The following is a 17,569-nucleotide window of genomic DNA, read 5'->3' as shown; positions in this document are numbered from 1 at the left end:
TGCGGGCAATTCTAAATGATTACATCGTGTGTTTTTACCCATATTGTCTCAATAGCCAACTAACGTTGTTACAACTTTTTCATTTAGTTCATAATTTTACTATTTGTGTCGAACACAATATAATGGCTTCTGCTGGAAAACCAAAGAGTGAATTGACAGCAGAGGAATTAGAAGCTTTGGAAAAAGAAGAATTTCAAACTGGACCTTTGTCTGTTCTAACTGATTCTGTGAAGAACAACACACAAGTCTTGATCAACTGTAGAAACAATAGAAAACTCCTCGCCCGCGTAAAAGCGTTTGATCGTCACTGCAACATGGTGTTGGAGAATGTGAAAGAAATGTGGACGGAGACGCCAAAGTCCGGGAAAGGAAAAAAGAAGCAACAACCAGTGAACCGTGACCGGTTTATCAGCAAAATGTTTCTACGAGGAGACTCCGTGATTATCGTACTCAAGAATCCGCTTGCCTCGGCTGAAAAATAAACTGAAATTCAGTAAAAAGTTCGAAGAAAATATTAAATTTATACGAAATTTGGATTGATTCTTACAACTAAAGTTTAGTAAAAAGTGTGGAAGTCGAATATAAACAATGTCTTATGTGAAAGTTGTGATAAAAATTTACAACCAAAGTTGGAGAAAAAAAAATCACAAAAAAACATGATATTTTATGTGAAAATTTCGATTTGATTTACTTATATTGTCGTAATGTTGATTTGTTTTGACATCATCATTGTAAACTGCTTGCTTTGTTTGTTTAACTACAAAACAAAGATGTGGAATGTTGTTGTTAAACATCACAAACATCTCTCTTTTGTACCACACAGTCTTATTTTTTAAAATCAATCTTTTGACGTCATTTTATGTTAAAAAAACTTTTTAATTCAATTAGAAATTATGGTTTAAAACTAAACGCTGCCATTGAATTTAGGTTTGTAACTTGCAATAAAACTTAGTAGGGATGTAATCAAACATGGCTTCCGTAAAACCTGAGGAGAAAGGAATCGATTTGTCAATAACGCAGGATTACAAACTCGCGAAAGACAACGAGTTACGATTTGAAGTTGAATCAAACGCGAGAGTGAAATTGGATCTTCTTGAGGGAAGCGCGGAAGTGTTCGGGACAGAACTTGTCAGATCGAGGTCTGTAGTTTATATTTGTTGTTTATATAAATTATCTTATGTTGTTACTGGACAGTAACTTCAATTATATTTATGTTACGCAATGCAAAATCTCGTGCATACTGCCATTTTAAACACGTGTCTTCTTAGTTTTATATATTGATTTTACAAAGACTGGTATTTGTCTAGTTCTACTCAAATGTTAAACTAAAATTTATTTTAAATATAAAACACCAAACATGAAACATTAGCTTGGGTACTAAATGTTCATCCAGGTCGTATATATTTGAATCGGGGGCAAAGATCGCCGTCTTCACTTGGTTTGGATGTTCGGTTAAACTATCAGGGAAGGTGGAAGCCAGTTATGTATCAAAGGTAGCTTGTCATGTGTCATACTTATAAGGAGGCTTTATCATCTATGTTTATAACTTGGCCTCTAGCCTTCTACTGGTGTTACAAAAGGTTTTTTTATTTTGTGACCTCATTTCAAAGACATTTAACATTTCTGGCCGACTGCTTTATCAATAAAATAAAACAGATTTGTTAATATGCGGAGTCAAGATGCTCCATGCTTTTAATTTGTTAGATATTTTAATGAGTGGTAATATTGACTGCAATTATATCCATTACTTGTTAATTTAAGTTTTACCCTTTATTATGATGGAGAAATATAACTTAACTTTATAATTGAGTTTAATTGAAATAAAACACATGTACTTCTATAGCAATAACATAGGAAAACATGAAACTTTACTTTTTACCCATACAAGAAAGTGAGGAAACTCAGATTTATTAAAATAAAACATTCATCCACTCTTTTAACATGGTAAGACATGAAACAAATTGTTTTTCATCAATACAGGACACACCCATGGTGATCTACCTCAACACTCATGCGGCCGTCGAGCAACTGAGGAAATCTGCGGAGCAAGATGATATCCGAGGCCCTCGTGTGTTGGTAGTTGGTGCGCAAGACGTGGGGAAGACGACAGTTTGTAGGTGAGGATGGTGTTTGATGTTTGTAATGGATGTTTAGTTGTTAATGAAAGAAGCGAAATAATTTCAAAACAAGAAAATTTCTGTGTTTAGTCAGTGTTACAAACTAGCCTTGTCCTGAGTTTATTATACTTAAAACAAAAAATGTGTCTTTTTCTGAAGTTTTTGAAGTTCGTGGCCTTTTTTAAAGTTTGGCTAAAAAAGACAAAACATAATCTGGTGCGTCTTTGTATCTTTTATGATATCTTAAGCGTTTGGTGCGTTTGGCTTTTACAATTAAAGCAGACGATCACATTCATATTGGAAACACTAATTTGTAAATAGTATCATTAAAAATATTCCTGTTTTTGTGAATATTCAGCACTAGCTTCCCTAACCACCAATCTTCCAACATAACCAGGTTACTGTTAAACTACGCTGTCCGTCTCGGTCGGAAAACAACTTTGATTGACATCGACGTCGGACAGGGTGGTGTCTCGATACCCGGTTCAGTTGGTGCGTTAACCGTCGAGCGACCTGCTGACCCCGTAGATGGGTTCGATCTAAAGGTTTGTAAAGTTACTTGGTTTTACTTGGTTGTGGTATACATGCAGATGATATGTGTTGCGAAATTGCAGTTTCACCAATAGTTCAACTAGGCCGTTATGCCTAAATTGTAGATTTAGTTGCCCCTGTGGCCCTGTGCAATATATAGATAACTCTGAAATTTTCCAGTTTCCAAACGTCATTAATTAGTAAGCATTCCTCGACTGCATTTCAAATGTTTCATACCTTATTACCTTTGATCACAGTTAAATATATTTTGGTTGCAATATTTATTATTTACAAATATATGACATGTCACATTACAGACATGTCACATAAGCTCTAAACCTCTTGAATTTTTTTAGCTTCCAAACGGCATCAATTAGTAAACATTTAAACCTCAACTGCATTTTCAAAGTGTTTTTGATTATAGGATCAATATTTTTGGTTGCAAATTGCAATATTTACCAAATTACACAGCAGAGAAAATTGCTTGGGTACTTTAAGAAGTTTGTTGCTTAAGCTTATAATAATGTTTATTGAATACACAATACAGGTACCGTTGGTTTACCACTTTGGACACACTGCACCGAATGGAAACATCAAGCTATACGAAACATTGATATCAAGACTTGCCGATGTTTTTAATGCTAAATGTGATTACAACAAGTAAGTTATTCTAACTTAGAGTTTAAATCTATTTTATATAAGTAAGGTCCTATGACAGGGCACGCCCATTACTCCAATACATACGTTTAATTCTTTATGGGTAAGATCCAATGCAAGGGATCCAGTAATTTGAAAATGGAAATTTCTTAATGGAATGTCATTTACCCCATAAAGACCCGTAAATTGGACTTCAAAACGAAAATAAAACAAGACATATTTTAGGAAACACACGTTGACAGGTATATGCCCAACAATGACAGTTGATTTCCATCTTTTCCACAGACAAGTGAAACACAGTGGTTGCATCATTAACACATGTGGCTGGGTGAAGGGTCAAGGTTACCAATGTATTCTACACACTGCACAATCGTTTGAAGCCGACGTTGTCCTTGTTCTTGATAGTGAACGTTTATACAATGATTTGAAACGGGATTTACCGGATTTCGTTAATGTTATACTTCAACCCAAGTCTCCAGGTGTGGATTCCAAAGATGGCTTTCTAATTTTAATATGTTAACGTATACATAATAACTCCTCGGAAACTGTTCAATTAACAACATTTTTTTTATAAAATAAGGGAAATCTCATTCAATCAAAATTTACTTATTCGGTGCATCTTCACATCGGTTTATTCAAGTAATAATTTTAAAAAATTGCAGCGTATGTAACCTTGTGGGTGATTGTTTCTGTATGGCTGACCATTTAGATAATTCATTAGTGACCACTGGGTTGGAGCGAATATGTGTTTTGCCCTAGGACACATATGCCAAAAATGGTAGCAGCGCCGAGGCTGAGACTTGAACCTCGTAACACTAAGTCACATATGAAATATTCGCAGGTGTTGTTGAGCGACCGCGTGAGGCAAGACGGGACAACCGTGAGAATAAAATCAAGGAATATTTCTACGGGCCACGAAAGATATATTTTCCTCATGCTTTTAATATTAAGTTCAGTGAAGTTGAAATTTATAAAATCGGAGCTCCGTCGTTGCCGGATTCATGTTTGCCATTGGGTAAGTAGACACCCATGTAATAACTTGACAGTGGGCATGAGGTGTATAAATACACCATGTGTGTCTGGTGTACAAGAAGACATCCATGTTATACCTCAACAGTGAGCATGAGGTGTATGAATACACCATGTGTGTCTGGTGTACAAGAAGACACCCATGTTATAACTCGACAGTGAGCATGAGGTGTATAAATACACCATGTGTGTCTGGTGTACAAGAAGACATCCATGTTATACCTCAACAGTGAGCATGAGGTGTATAAATACACCATGTGTGTCTGGTGTATAAAAAACACCTATGTTATAGCTCGACAGTGAGCATAAGGTGTATGAATACACCATGTGTGTCTGGTGTATAAGAAGACACCCATGTTATAACTTGACAGTGAGCATAAGGTGCATGAATACACCATGTGTGTCTTTTAAATAGGAAGACACTCATGTTATAACTCTACAGTGAGCATGAGGTGTATAACACAACCTACACCCCAGGTATGGAACCAGAAAACACACAAACAAAGCTTGTCCAAGTAACCCCGGGTCGTGACATGACACATCATATATTAAGTCTAAGCATGGCTGAATCACTTGATGAAAACCTCATTGAAACAAACGTAGCGGGGTTTGTTGTCGTAACTAATGTTGACCCTGACAACCAGGTATGTTGTGGGTGTCTAACTGTCTCGTGACACATTATTTGTAAAAATTTATTATTTTACAAAAATAAACTGCAAAAGATTAAAGCTCAAAATGTACAACGTGTTTAGTGACAAAGGTGTCATGGTTCTTTAACTTTTACTAAGATCTTGGGTGATATTGTTAAAATACAGTTACATCCATAATTGTCTGTCCTATGGGCAAACATTATCTTTTATTTTTAAAATGTTTTTACTTTTCAGTTCTAAGCTAATGTACTACAGTGGTGCACAGTTAGCAAGACTGACACTACAACTATATCTAAATCTTAATTCTAACTTTCACCCTTTTTTCCTCAGGTGTTCAGTGTTTTGTCCCCAGCGCCCAGACCTCTTCCAAGAAAATACTTTTTAATAATGGACATTCGGTTCATAGATATTAATAAATAATGCGGACTGTTTTTATTTCTTATGTACAGTTGAAATAAACGAAAAAAAATACTTGTGTTATAACTTGGTTTACCTGAGAAGTTGTGGTTTATAGCACAGCGGGGTAAGACGGGATCCCGGTATTACATACTATCGTGTTTTAAACAATTGACAATGCTCTTTTAAAGTTGTAAAAATAAGGTTGCATAATTCTGCAAAATATATTTGACTACCAAATGGGGCGATGTAGGAGAAAGAACATGTCCCATCTTACCCCACCCATGGTTCTGAGATGAAGTTCGTGTTTAGTAACAATGACCTTAAACAATATTATACAAAAGCAATACGGGTGAATAACACTGATAACAATCAAATTATTACAGAAGTAAACAACTGGGTATAAGTACAAAATATAAAAGAAACAACACAGTTTTAAAACCTTTATCTCAAAACTATATATTCGCATAGTGCAAAAATGTCTTAAAATGGAGGCAGGGAAAGTTAAACATAACATTTCTATGAAACAAATCTAACTGATTAGTTGTAATGTTACTGATTAATGCAGTGTAGAAAAACCAATGTAAACCTGCCATCGCTACTTCTCCATGTTTTGCGCCTATGTTTGTTATAACTGTACAAACAAACAAAAGTCAGGAAGTATAATTTACATCTGCGATTCTGTGACTTCCTCCACCCTTTGTGACACGCCAGTCTCTGTTGTTTTGCGTCGCGTGCTCAGTTTCAACTCAGATTCACTGTTCATAAACCGCATCTTTATATACCTCATGAATGCGTTCCTTACAGCAGAACCAAGAACGCAATAAATGACCAACAGGAAAACTCCTTGAAGCCCGTTCATTATTGTGGCGACGTAAAGCAACCCAACGTTCTCACCTGGTATAAATAATAAAGCTTTGAGTATATAATATAAACAAATGGTCACAACCCAGTGGTCACTAATGGGTTGTTTAAATTATCAGCCAGACAAAAAACTAAACAAATGTACAAAAAAAATCACTCACAAAGTAACATAGGCTACTTGGTAACTCGTAAGCAGGCACAAGGTGTATGAAACAGAACAGCCTTGTTATAGCAACTGTCGTTTTCCAGCCAAGCGAGGATAAAGTAAGTTACAATTATTCATTTAATGTAAAAGGTCCAGCAAATTAGTTAGACTGCCTGCATCGTAGCCTAAGGTTACAGGTTCGAGACTCGGTGCTGCTACTATTGTTTGTTCCCTTGGCAAAGACACATTTGTAACCTAGTATTCCCTTGTGGGTTGTACAAATTGTCAGCCATACAAAAAAAACGATCACCCACAAAGCTACATACGTGGTAACTCAATAACAACTGTTGTTGCCCCGCTGTGCGACGGTAAATAAGTTTAATATTTATCACTCAAACATTAAATTCACTTCTTTTTATCAGTTATAACTCACTTACCTGCAACAAGAAGCAGAATCCAAGTAGTTCCAAGCACAGGTACCAGTTTCAAGACTGCATAAAACACAGCTTTAAGATGAGAAGTGTTATTCTCATCTGATTGTGAAGGTTTAAACTGCTCTGAACTTCTGCTCATGTTGTAAATGAAGATTCCAACTTTGACCAAGACACAGAAGTTTATAAGTATGGTCAATGACACAGGTATAATGGCTCCATATATAGTGAGAGATCTGCTTAGCCAACATTTTTGGTACTCGGGCAAACCATTGGAGCCTAAACATAAAAGGATGAATTTGTAAAAAGTGGTTATTAGAGTCTTGGGGTATTGGATAACTTTTTTTTATCCTTGCATGTCGGGGCAAAGACAGTGGTTATGACACAGGTGTTCTGTTTCTTACACCTTCTTCCAAGTTACAGGTCAACAAGCACATAACTTTATGGTCTCAGGTGTGCTTCACTGAAAACCTTAATCTTATAGAATAGAATCTCTATTATTGAGTGTCTATAAACTGCCTCAGTGGGGTCCAGACAGTAGCACCCTGGGTGTGGGGTAATAGACCTACATTCCAGGTCTCAGGTGTGCCCAGCTCAAGACCTCACCCATACAAAATCTATATTATTGAGTGTCTATAAACACCCTCAGTGGGGTCTTGATGGTATCACCCTAGGTGTTGGGGTAATATACCTACTTCCCAGGTCTCTCACTAAACACATACAAACCTGTTGGTAACAATGAAGGTGTTTGGTCAATATAATATCCATTCTTGAGCCCAATGACGGCAACTATGCCAACAATAAACACTGGTACGCCCCACCCAGTGACATATCGTAACAACTTGTAAAAATGAGTGGTCTCTGCATGTAGAACAGAATCGGTTGTCTTGAGAAACAAAGTTAAGCCTTCTACCATCATCCAAAGTGCTGGAAAAAATGATTATGTAAGAATTATGTCTATATGATGGGATACTGCTAGCAACCAAATCTAATATTTCCTAATAGTGTTTTAAACAATTAACAACGCTGTTTTAAGAGACGCGGGGCTACAGTTAATAATTCTGTAAATATCCTTCGTTTACGACCAAACGGATCGACAAAAGATAATAAAAACATGTACAATCTTACCCCAACCTATTATATATAAGGTATATTATAATTAAAAGCTACAGGAATAACTTGAACTGACCTGAAGCCAGCAGGAAGTAATGAGTTCCGATAGTTGTGACGATACAGGCTCTTGAATCCAGCAGCGCAACCTCAGAGAAGAGCGTAAACAAATGAAACAACAAGAGAGCAAGGGTCAAGCTTATTTGAACCATGGTCCGATCTTTCTGTAACTTCTTTCGGACGCACAGCAGGATAACGAGGGTTGCGAATAAACAAATCAAGGTCAGAGTTTCTAATACATAGGAAAGGGTCTGTGGATGTAAGGTTTAATATGAGGGTGTTATTTAGTAATATCAGATATATGTTCAAGGTTTTATTAACATTCTGGTCGGTTATGAGTTTATGTAGCTTTGTGGGTGATTGTTTATTCTCATATAAATGCCTATCATACAACTTTTACTGGATATTACTATGATTGACATGCTTGTAGTTGGTTTGATGACTCTTTTGTGAATGTAACCTAGAATGGTTGTCAATCCTATGCCTATATTAAGTTGACAATTTGGTTGGATTGACTTTTATATTTCTACATGAATGACTTATCGATGGTTGCCACTCCGAGGCCCACAGTCGAGTTGCTGCAGTGTGTGGATAAGCAGACATGACTTTTGGTTGGTTTGGTGATTTTTATCCTTGTGGGTAGGAACTTGAGTGACTTATCCATGGTTGCCACTCCTATGCCCACAGTAATTTGCACTTATGATTGGTTTAGTCTTTTATATTGTTACATGCATACAATCTCATCTTACCTTAACCTCATTAGGAATTGTTGATATTGTGACAGTGAGCAAAAGTGTGAATGTTGTTGTGTGTGAAGAGCTACATGTTGGAGCCTGGTCACCACTGGATTGCCCTTCAACATTGGTTGTGTCGAAGAGAAATGTGGTTTGGTTGATAAAAGCACAGCGGGCCGAAGCATGTGTAATACGGGAAGCAGATAGTGAAAAAGGAAAGTCCTTTGCACTGATTGAAGACTGTGTTAATTCAAATCGAAACCGAACCGGTTTGGAAACTTTTTTCTCATTCTCGTAAATTTGGATACTGACAAGCTGTGTGTTGGGTAATGTGAGGTTGTGTTGGGAGGTTGGGGCTGGGGGTTGGAAGCGTTTGACGTATGCAGAGGTGGATTGGATAACTTCAAATACAACAGTCTGAACTGTCAGGTTGAAGCCATCTAAGTAAACTGTTACATTGTCAACTTTGATAGGAACGCCTGTTTTTGTTGCAGCATTTGTAACAACGGCTTTCTTTGAGCCACAAACCGAGCACAAGCATTTAGATGTTGAATATTCTTTCCTCACAAACTCTACAGCAAACGGGCTCAAGGGTTTGAACTCTGGTGGGGTAGGTGGTCTTTTGGAAGGAGGACAAACCACATCACTTAAACTCTCAGTCACTGCAACAATAAAAAGAAATGAATGAATAAAACTTATTTAATTTTGTGAGACAGGGCAATGGCAGTCTTTATAACACAGATGTTCTGTTACCAACACCTCATGCCTGTTTACAAGTATCATGTATGTAACTTTGTAGATGATTATTTTACTGTATGGCTGACAATTTGGACAACACATTAATGGACACTTGGGTTGAAGCAATTGCTGTTAAGTGTCTTGCGCAAAGACACATACGCCCACAATGGTAGCTTTAACTCTTAAACCAATAACCTCCGTATTAGAGGTAGACATGCATTAGGTAATGGGTTCAAGGCCTGTCGCTGCTACCATTGTGGGCGTATGTGTCCTTGGGCAAGACAATTAACGACAATTGCTCCAACCCAGTGGTCACTAATGGGTTGTCCAAATTATCAGCCATACATAAAAAAAATCTCCCCCCCAAAAAAATAATCACCCACAAAGTAACATACATAGTAACTCGTAAGCTGGCACGAGGTGTTAAACCCGTGTGATAACGACTGTCGTTTTCCGGCCACGCGAGGATAAAGTTACGTTCATTCATTCTATAGAGCCAAACAAAACATATATGTCTTGTTTTCTACACCTTCGACTAGCCTTATGCTCAAATACGAAGTTAAAGTTAAAGTTAAGGTTAGACCAACCGTTATGCTCGCAAATGTAACCAACATTTGTGCAGTTGCGAAAGAAATCCACACAGAGTTCATTGTAGTGATCTGCTGTATCTGTGTAGATAAGGTTGTTGACAACAGTGGTACCTCATGCTTGCTGTCGAGTTATAACATGGGTTTCTTCTTATACACCAGACACACATGGTGTATTTATACACCTCATGCTCACTGTCGAGTTATAACATGGGTGTCTTCTTATACACCAGACACACATGCTGTGTTCATACACCTCATGCTCACTGTCGAGTTATAACATGGGTGTCTTCTTAAACACCAGACACACATGGTTTATTCATACACCTCATGCTCACTGTCGAGTTATAACATGGGTTTCTTCTTATACACCAGACACACATGGTGTATTCATACACCTCATGCTCACTGTCGAGTTATAACATGGGTTTCTTCTTATACACCAGAAACACATGGTAAATTAACACATGGAAAAAAACATAAAACAAAACTTACAGCTCCAAACACATCCTTCAGCAATTTTAAGTTTGTGGAGTAAATCATCATTGTGTGTTTCAAGAGTCCCGTTGTAAAGTTCCCAGCCAACACCACAAGCAGCCTTATGGTTACCAAATGACTTAAACTTTTCATTCGTCCCCACAAACTTATATTCTTTGCTAGCTTCATTTCGGCCACAGTTATCTGAATATAAAGGTAGAATCATAATAGTTGGCGTTCATTGGCACAGAATATGCATCGTTCAGTGTACAGAAATCGGCCTATTTTGTGAAATGTTATTATGAAAAATCCTGGAAAGAATATAGTTGTAACTCAAACACCGTAGTAATATGGGATCTCTATGTAGCAAGTGAATATAAATACGCCCGTCGACTTTGATTGCTCTCTTCTTTTCTCACTAGACGTGCTACGAATACAATGCAAGCTAACACTGATCGACTCCTATAGAGACTCACTACAAACACAACTTATTAACTGTAAAATTATTAAAAGCAATAACGAACATAATCATATACATACCAACACGAGAGCAGCGATAGATGCGTCCGTTGTAGTCACATAGTGGTTCGTTGCAAACGACAGGATTGGAAGCATTGACTGTAAAATTTATGTTTTACGTTAACAGCACCTTTTCAGGTGCCATGAGAGGCTCTGGGTTCAAGGCTCAATGCTGCTGCTATTGTAAGTTTGTATCCTTGGCAGTACAAGGAAATTGCTTCAACCTAGTGGTCACTTACAAGTAAATTATCAGCCCTCAGTGGAAAATTACCCACTAAGTTGCATACATGGTAACTTGTAAGTGGGCACGAGGTGTATAAAACAGAACACCCGTGTTATAACGACTGTCGTTTCCCCACCATGCAAGGATAAATAAGTTGCATACATGGTAACTTGTAAGTGGGCACGAGGTGTATAAAACAGAACACCTGTGCTATAACGACTGTTACATTCATTCATACTTTGTGATATATTTAGTAACCAATTTTGCATACATTTTATGGTAAATGTAATTTCATCTCACCTGATTTACAAATTCTATCGTTGTCTTGACCTTCACTTATAATATATTTGTTACCACATAAACTCGTTAAACTTCGAACGTCACCGTCTGAGTTTTTTCCTAATATGAAGCAAAGTGTTTAAATCCTGAGATAAATAATTTCATGTATCTTTTGAGTAGAAATATTCAATAAAAATAAAAAGACTTATTTGGAATCCGTAACTGAAGTCGGTTCTTACCATAATAAGTTGTGGACATATTGAGAAATAAATGTAACTTTTTTATTCTCGCATGGCGGGCAATAACAGTTGATATAACACGGGTGTTCCGTTTCATACACCTCGTGCCCGCTTACAGGTTACAACGTATGTGACTTAGTAAGTGTTTATTTTTCTGTATGGCTGACAATTTGGAGAACCCATTAGTCACCACTGGGCTGGATCAATTGTCGTTAATCTCTTGCCCAAGAACACATACTCCCACAATGGTAGTAGCATCAAACCTGGGACTTGTGTACTACATTAAGCATAATAGGAACAACAAAAACATTCTTTTTCTTGAAATTTTCTTTCTTGCTTAAAATGTTTATACTATTATTTTTTCAGGTAATGCAATTTTTTTTTAGAATGTGACTGGTAACAAGAGTACTAGAAAAATACATTTGCCACACAGACACTTTTATTCAACAGCTACTAACCCCAATCTTATGTAATGTTACCTATCTCAGCTTTGTTTCTGTTTTCTTTTTTCAATAAAATTCTTGCGCTTTCAAATTCCCATTCAGTGATTAAGTTTGTATCAGGGCAAAAAGGATGGTTCTGTGTAGCATACTTCTTTTTAAGAACAAATTTTGTGGACAGAAAGAGTGGAAATTCTGGAAAACAAATTTTAAAGCTTAATAATATTAAAATTACCTAAACGAACACACAGAACCCATAACAATTTTTATTTTTTGTAAGAACTGGGATATTTCATTGATAAGCAAAACTTGATTTAATGTTATAGTTTGAGTAAAGAGTTACTAAATTTTGTGATTCAAAAAGCTGCCAAATTGCGCAATCGAAGGTGTGTAAGATTCAATCAATTTATGGCAACTACAGCCATATATATATGTTAACCACTGGGTTGGAGCAATTGCCGTTAAGTGTCCTGTGCAAGGACACATGCGCCCACAATGGGTAGCCGGGACAAGCCTTGAACCCATAACCTCTGGGTTAGAGGCAAGGGCGCTAACAACTATGGCATGGCGCCGGTCACTCATTTTGTTAAATTTACACAGACCAAGCAACACTGTTGAGCAGTAGTTACAGTTTAAAATTTTGCCGGGCTTCATCCATTAAAGCAACACAGATTGTTTCCTACCATGAAAACATTAGGTTTATATTTACCTCGAAAATTCTTTTTCATTTCTTTTGTAGCTCGTATTATTGCTGTAGAGTAAACAGGTTTAGAAATGAATGAATGTAACTTATTTATTCATGCTCGGGAAACTACAGTCGTTGTAACAAAATTTTGACAACATATTGTTGACCGCTGTCTTGCTTAAGGACACATAATGCCAACAATGACAGCACCGACGAGCCTTGAACCTGTACCCTCTGGGTTAAAGACAGGCGTGCTACCACCTTTGCTCAGGCGACCATGATGCTACCACTGTAGGAGTATGTGTTCTAGGGCAAAACGCATAATGGCAATTGCTATATTTCGGTTGTTTAAATTGCCAGCCGTACAAGAAAAGTTTAAACTTGCCCCAAATTATAAAAGTTATTTTTAAGGTCTTTTTCTATAAACCAGACACATGGAATATCTTCTTACTTGTGTTAAACTGACAGAGGTAATGTATTTCCTCACTACAATTACTCAGCATCCATTTGTATTGACATGAAGTTTGGATCATTGAGATACAATGGTTCATGTTTGTCGAGGGGCTGGTTGTGGGGTCGGTATAATAATTCAGGTTTTCGTATCCGAGTGAACTCTCACTGATCTGACCTATAACAAGTTAATTTAATCTCATGCTCACTGTCGAGTTGTAACATGGGTGTCTTCTTATACACCAGACACACATGGTGTAATCATACACCTCATGCTCACTGTTAAGTTATAACATGGATGTCTTCGTATACACCAGACACACATGGTGTATTCATACACCTCATGCTCACTGTCAAGTTATAACATGGGTGTCTTCTTATACACCAGACACACATGGTGTATTCATACACCTCATGCTCACTGTTGAGTTATAACATGGGTGTCTTCTTATACACCAGACACACATGGTGTATTCATACACCTTATGCTCACTGTCAAGTTATAACATGGGTGTCTTCTTATACACCAGACACACATGGTGTATTCATACACCTCATGCTCACTGTCGAGTTATAACATGAGTGTCTTCTTATACACCAGACACACATGGTGTATTCATACACCTCATGCTCACTGTTGAGTTATAACATGAGTGTCTTCTTATACACCAGACACACATGGTGTATTCATACACCTCATGCTCACTGTTGAGTTATAACATGGGTGTCTTCTTATACACCAGACACACATGGTGTATTCATACACCTTATGCTCACTGTCGAGTTGTAACATAGGTGTCTTTTTATAAACCAAACACACACAGTGTACCAGTTATGTTTTAGATATTAATATATAGAAAATGATCTTACCAATCCAGAACTGCACACCAAAATATTTCTTCATAAACTTTTCAATCTCATTAAGCGTGTCCCTCGTGTCTATCACACTTAATGTTCCACCATCTTTCATGCAAGTCATGGCCGCATCTTGCTTTGAAGCCTTTGCTTTGGAAACGAAGAAAGTTCGATTTTCAGGAACTAAATGTTGAAATGAGTGAATGTAAAAATATTTATTCTTTCATGTCGGGGCAGCCGTTATAACTTGGTCTTTCTGTTTCATACACCTTGTGTTTTATGCTTACAAGTAACCACATATCTAGCGTATTTATCCTCGCATGGCAGGACAACGACAGTTGTTATAACACGGGGGTTCTGTTTCGTACACCTCGTAGCCATTTACGAGTAACCACGTATGTAATTTATTTATCCTTGCATGGCAGGGCAATGACAGTCGTGGAATTTATGTAATCGAATGTTTTGTGAAATAAACAAAATCATTACAAAAGTTGTGCTTACTTGGGTCAGGAGGTTCATATACTGTAACAAAAATAAACTTTGTTTTAGATAACAGAAACAAGATTAAAAAAGTATTTACAATAAGTCTAACTTAGTATAACTAAATTTACATGAGGTGCAAAAGTATGTAAGCCAAAAATTAAAGGAGATTAGCTGTCTGTTTGATTTAAAAAGCTCGTTAATCAACATTTATACTTTAGTGTGTTTTTCCCCAGACTCTTTTTCTTTAATTTTTTTTCTCTTTGTTATTTTAATTATTTTGATTATTGTTAGTGCGATCAAAATGATAAGTAAACACATGGTATTGTAAATGAAAACTGAATGTTTGAGTTGCATTAGTTTACTTGTAAACTTTAAAGTAAATGTTTGAGAAATAAACAGAAATATTGTTATTTTTTTACCTTTCACAGAACATAGTACACCAGTTTGCTTTGGTGGAGGGCTGGTTTTATTTCTAGGAACATGGTCACCGTGGCTCACATAATGCATCAAGTCTCCTGTTTTGTGGAGTTAAAATAAATCATAAAGTTTATGTTTTTAGTATTAAGAGTGGAAGTATATTACATTTATAAGTTAACAATAAGTTGCATCAACAGTTTAGTTATAATATGAGTGTCTTTCACTACACAAGCTTAGAAAGCAAGAAGAGAAGATGATACAAGCATTTGAGATGCGGTTATGGAGAAGGGTACTAAGAAAAAGTTGGAATGAGAGGAGGAAAAACTAGTGGGTGAGAGAGAGAGTCGGCGCGACAGAAGAACAAGGGTTGTTACGAGAAGTGAAAAGACAGAAAATGCGAAAGTATAGGCGTGGAAGAGAAGAGGAGAGAGTCTGGTGTTGACATCAATTGAGGGAGAGGCAGAAGGAAGAGGGGGAAGAGGAAGGAGAAGGATGGAGTGGATCTCTAACATCCCATCTTCTGAAGGAACGGTGCAGGGGGCACACAGAAATGCCATGAAAAGGAGGCCTACGGCTCCATTAGGGCTATAGCACAATACATACATACAAGCCTAGGATTGAATGAACATTTTACCAATCCAATATTTCCAACTTGAGCTTTGTTGTTCAAGGAGACATTCAATATAAGATTCATTAATTTGGTTCAAAGGTGTAATCCCACAGAACTTGTTTGCTTGATCAAAGGTCATTCCTTTTTTAACTGCAACCACCATATCCTTTCCGACCGCTGCAAATATTTCAAGTAAAATTCATGCGAATGGTTTGTACATAAACGGAAAAAGGTTGTGATTTTGCTGTATTTTATTTTATTTTAAATGGAATAAATAAATGTAACTTACAGTCGTTATAACACGGGTGTTCTGTTTTATACACCTTTGTTTTACCTTTTTTTTTGATGTAATAATCACAAACTTACCTGTTATGCAACAATTGCATTTGTTTATTACTTCCAACCATGACTCAGCACAATTTTCCAAACCTGTTCATATAAGATGTTTGTGTTTATATCAGTGACATTGTACACCTCATGCTCACTGCCAATACAATATGTATGTTATACCATCTTAAACACCAGACACAATTGATGTGTTCATACACTTTTTACATATAGAGACACCGGTTTGAACAAGCCATTAGATACCATGGGTTGGGTGGAGTTAATACTGTCAATGAAATCTCAAGGCAAAGGTGAGTGTTTGTACATATTCGAGTGCATTCAGTTATCCTTGAGTTCTTACAGTCAAATTTCCTATGCGTTTTGCTGCTGCTCCACATGTGTTGTATGTGTGTGATCTCAGTTTCGTTCGTACACACCTCCTGCAACAAGCACTCACCAGCTCTTATGCAATCTGCATTATCTGCAAAACAATTGACTTTCGTCGAAGGGAATACCCAATCACGTTACGTTGATTGACAGGCGCACGGCTTAAAGTATAAACATTAAATAAATGAAGGACCGCCGAGACTATGATTGCATATTTTACCGTGGGGAAAGATGTTACCATACCGCTACCATCTAATTTCCCATATTTCTTAATCTCGGTTTTTAGCAATAGTCAACGCTCTTTGAGGGTCGAGAGGATACGACTTGTAAAAAGTCCTCGAGATTTATGAATCAGAACACCTGCGTTATATCTTCTGTCGTTCCCCGCCATACGAATATAAATAATTTTTATTCAATCATATTATATACTTAAAAACTCACCGATTTCCTTGGAAACTTCGCTCGTAACAACCAAGGTTGGCAACAGCAAAGCCAACATTAACCGTAAATTCGGACACATTTTGCAACAGCAGCCAATCCTGCGTCTGATTGGCAAAAGGACACGGCCTGAATGAAAACGAATTTCCAGCCATCCGAACATTTTCCGGAATTGTGATCCAGCACTGCGATGTCAACAAGTGCGAAAAATAGCGTCGGTAAAGGAATGTCGTTTTATTTGTTCGAAACGCGATGTTTTTTATTGGCGCGTCACCGCGTTGTTTTTCAGAAAATCCGAAATGCTGCTGCGGCCGTTACATCATTGTGTGTGGATGCAGTGATACAGCACATAGTATATTCATACACCTCATGCTCACAGTCGAGTTATAACATGGGTGTCTTCTTATACACCAGGTACACAAGGTGTATTCATACACCTCATGCTCACTGTCGAGTTATAACATGGGTGTCTTCTTATACACCAGACACACATGGTGTATTCATACACCTCATGCTCACTGTCGAGTTATAACATGGGTGTCTTCTTATACACCAGACATACTTGTTGAATATGGTACACTATATGTTCACATATTAAAGCAGACGGATGTACATGTTATCCGCGCGTATACTCTAACCAATACAACCATAATCACATATAGATAAGCAAGGAAATAGCTTAATGCTGTGT

General features: G+C 37.1%; 3 protein-coding genes across 4 annotated transcripts; 2 read left to right on the top strand and 1 right to left on the bottom strand.

Annotated features, from left to right (window-relative positions):
- Nucleotides 1-42: 42 nt before the first annotated feature.
- On the top strand, nucleotides 43-927 carry LOC149729098 (small nuclear ribonucleoprotein Sm D2-like). Its single transcript, XM_089889157.1, has one exon. The coding sequence runs from the start codon at nucleotides 123-125 to the stop codon at nucleotides 480-482; it is 360 nt and encodes a 119-aa protein (XP_089745283.1). The 5' UTR covers nucleotides 43-122; the 3' UTR covers nucleotides 483-927.
- A 26-nt stretch (nucleotides 928-953) lies between these two features.
- On the top strand, nucleotides 954-5,455 carry LOC149729097 (polyribonucleotide 5'-hydroxyl-kinase Clp1-like). The gene is made up of 9 exons (XM_089889129.1): nucleotides 954-1,139; nucleotides 1,394-1,493; nucleotides 1,981-2,117; nucleotides 2,515-2,662; nucleotides 3,196-3,308; nucleotides 3,591-3,784; nucleotides 4,147-4,320; nucleotides 4,812-4,978; nucleotides 5,315-5,455. The coding sequence occupies exons 1-9, from the start codon at nucleotides 970-972 to the stop codon at nucleotides 5,402-5,404; spliced, it is 1,293 nt and encodes a 430-aa protein (XP_089745255.1). The 5' UTR covers nucleotides 954-969; the 3' UTR covers nucleotides 5,405-5,455.
- Nucleotides 5,456-5,580: 125 nt separating this feature from the next.
- Nucleotides 5,581-17,551, bottom strand: LOC149729096 (uncharacterized). Of its 2 annotated transcripts, none has more exons than XM_089889112.1 (19): nucleotides 16,882-17,551; nucleotides 16,415-16,534; nucleotides 16,093-16,155; nucleotides 15,751-15,903; nucleotides 15,119-15,214; nucleotides 14,718-14,738; nucleotides 14,232-14,366; nucleotides 13,363-13,539; nucleotides 12,936-12,977; nucleotides 12,266-12,421; nucleotides 11,569-11,667; nucleotides 11,067-11,144; nucleotides 10,545-10,730; nucleotides 10,050-10,130; nucleotides 8,740-9,386; nucleotides 8,010-8,241; nucleotides 7,547-7,747; nucleotides 6,827-7,099; nucleotides 5,581-6,277 (listed from the first exon to the last, which is right to left on the bottom strand). In XM_089889112.1, exons 1-19 carry the CDS (start codon nucleotides 17,039-17,041, stop codon nucleotides 6,048-6,050), a joined length of 3,150 nt encoding a protein of 1,049 aa, XP_089745238.1. In that variant the 5' UTR covers nucleotides 17,042-17,551; the 3' UTR covers nucleotides 5,581-6,047. The 2 variants fall into 2 exon arrangements, with proteins under 2 accessions (XP_089745238.1, XP_089745237.1); XM_089889111.1 differs by having other exon boundaries at nucleotides 14,232-14,399; nucleotides 16,882-17,549.
- Nucleotides 17,552-17,569: the final 18 nt, after the last annotated feature.

The sequence above is a fragment of the Ciona robusta genome, chromosome 11, assembly GCF_009617815.1.
Source record: "Ciona robusta chromosome 11, ASM961781v2".
Classification (NCBI taxonomy): domain Eukaryota; kingdom Metazoa; phylum Chordata; class Ascidiacea; order Phlebobranchia; family Cionidae; genus Ciona; species Ciona robusta.
The sequence above is the reverse complement of the archived record's forward strand: the minus strand, read 5'-3'. Positions and strand labels throughout refer to the sequence as shown.

Bases quoted from the DNA above. Each gene is read 5' to 3' on its own strand.
- LOC149729098 (XM_089889157.1), top strand. From the start codon at position 123: ATGGCTTCTGCTGGAAAACCAAAGAGTGAATTGACAGCAGAGGAATTA.
- LOC149729097 (XM_089889129.1), top strand. From the start codon at position 970: ATGGCTTCCGTAAAACCTGAGGAGAAAGGAATCGATTTGTCAATAACG. The intron at 3,785-4,146 runs GTGTGGATTCCA...AAATATTCGCAG, and splicing joins ACTTCAACCCAAGTCTCCAG to GTGTTGTTGAGCGACCGCGT. The intron at 4,321-4,811 runs GTAAGTAGACAC...CCTACACCCCAG, and splicing joins GGATTCATGTTTGCCATTGG to GTATGGAACCAGAAAACACA.
- LOC149729096 (XM_089889111.1), bottom strand. From the start codon at position 17,041: ATGTTCGGATGGCTGGAAATTCGTTTTCATTCAGGCCGTGTCCTTTTG. The intron at 11,668-12,265 runs GTAACATTACAT...GCTTCATATTAG, and splicing joins CAGAAACAAAGCTGAGATAG to GAAAAAACTCAGACGGTGAC. The intron at 8,242-8,739 runs GTAAGATGAGAT...TTACATCCACAG, and splicing joins CAATTCCTAATGAGGTTAAG to ACCCTTTCCTATGTATTAGA.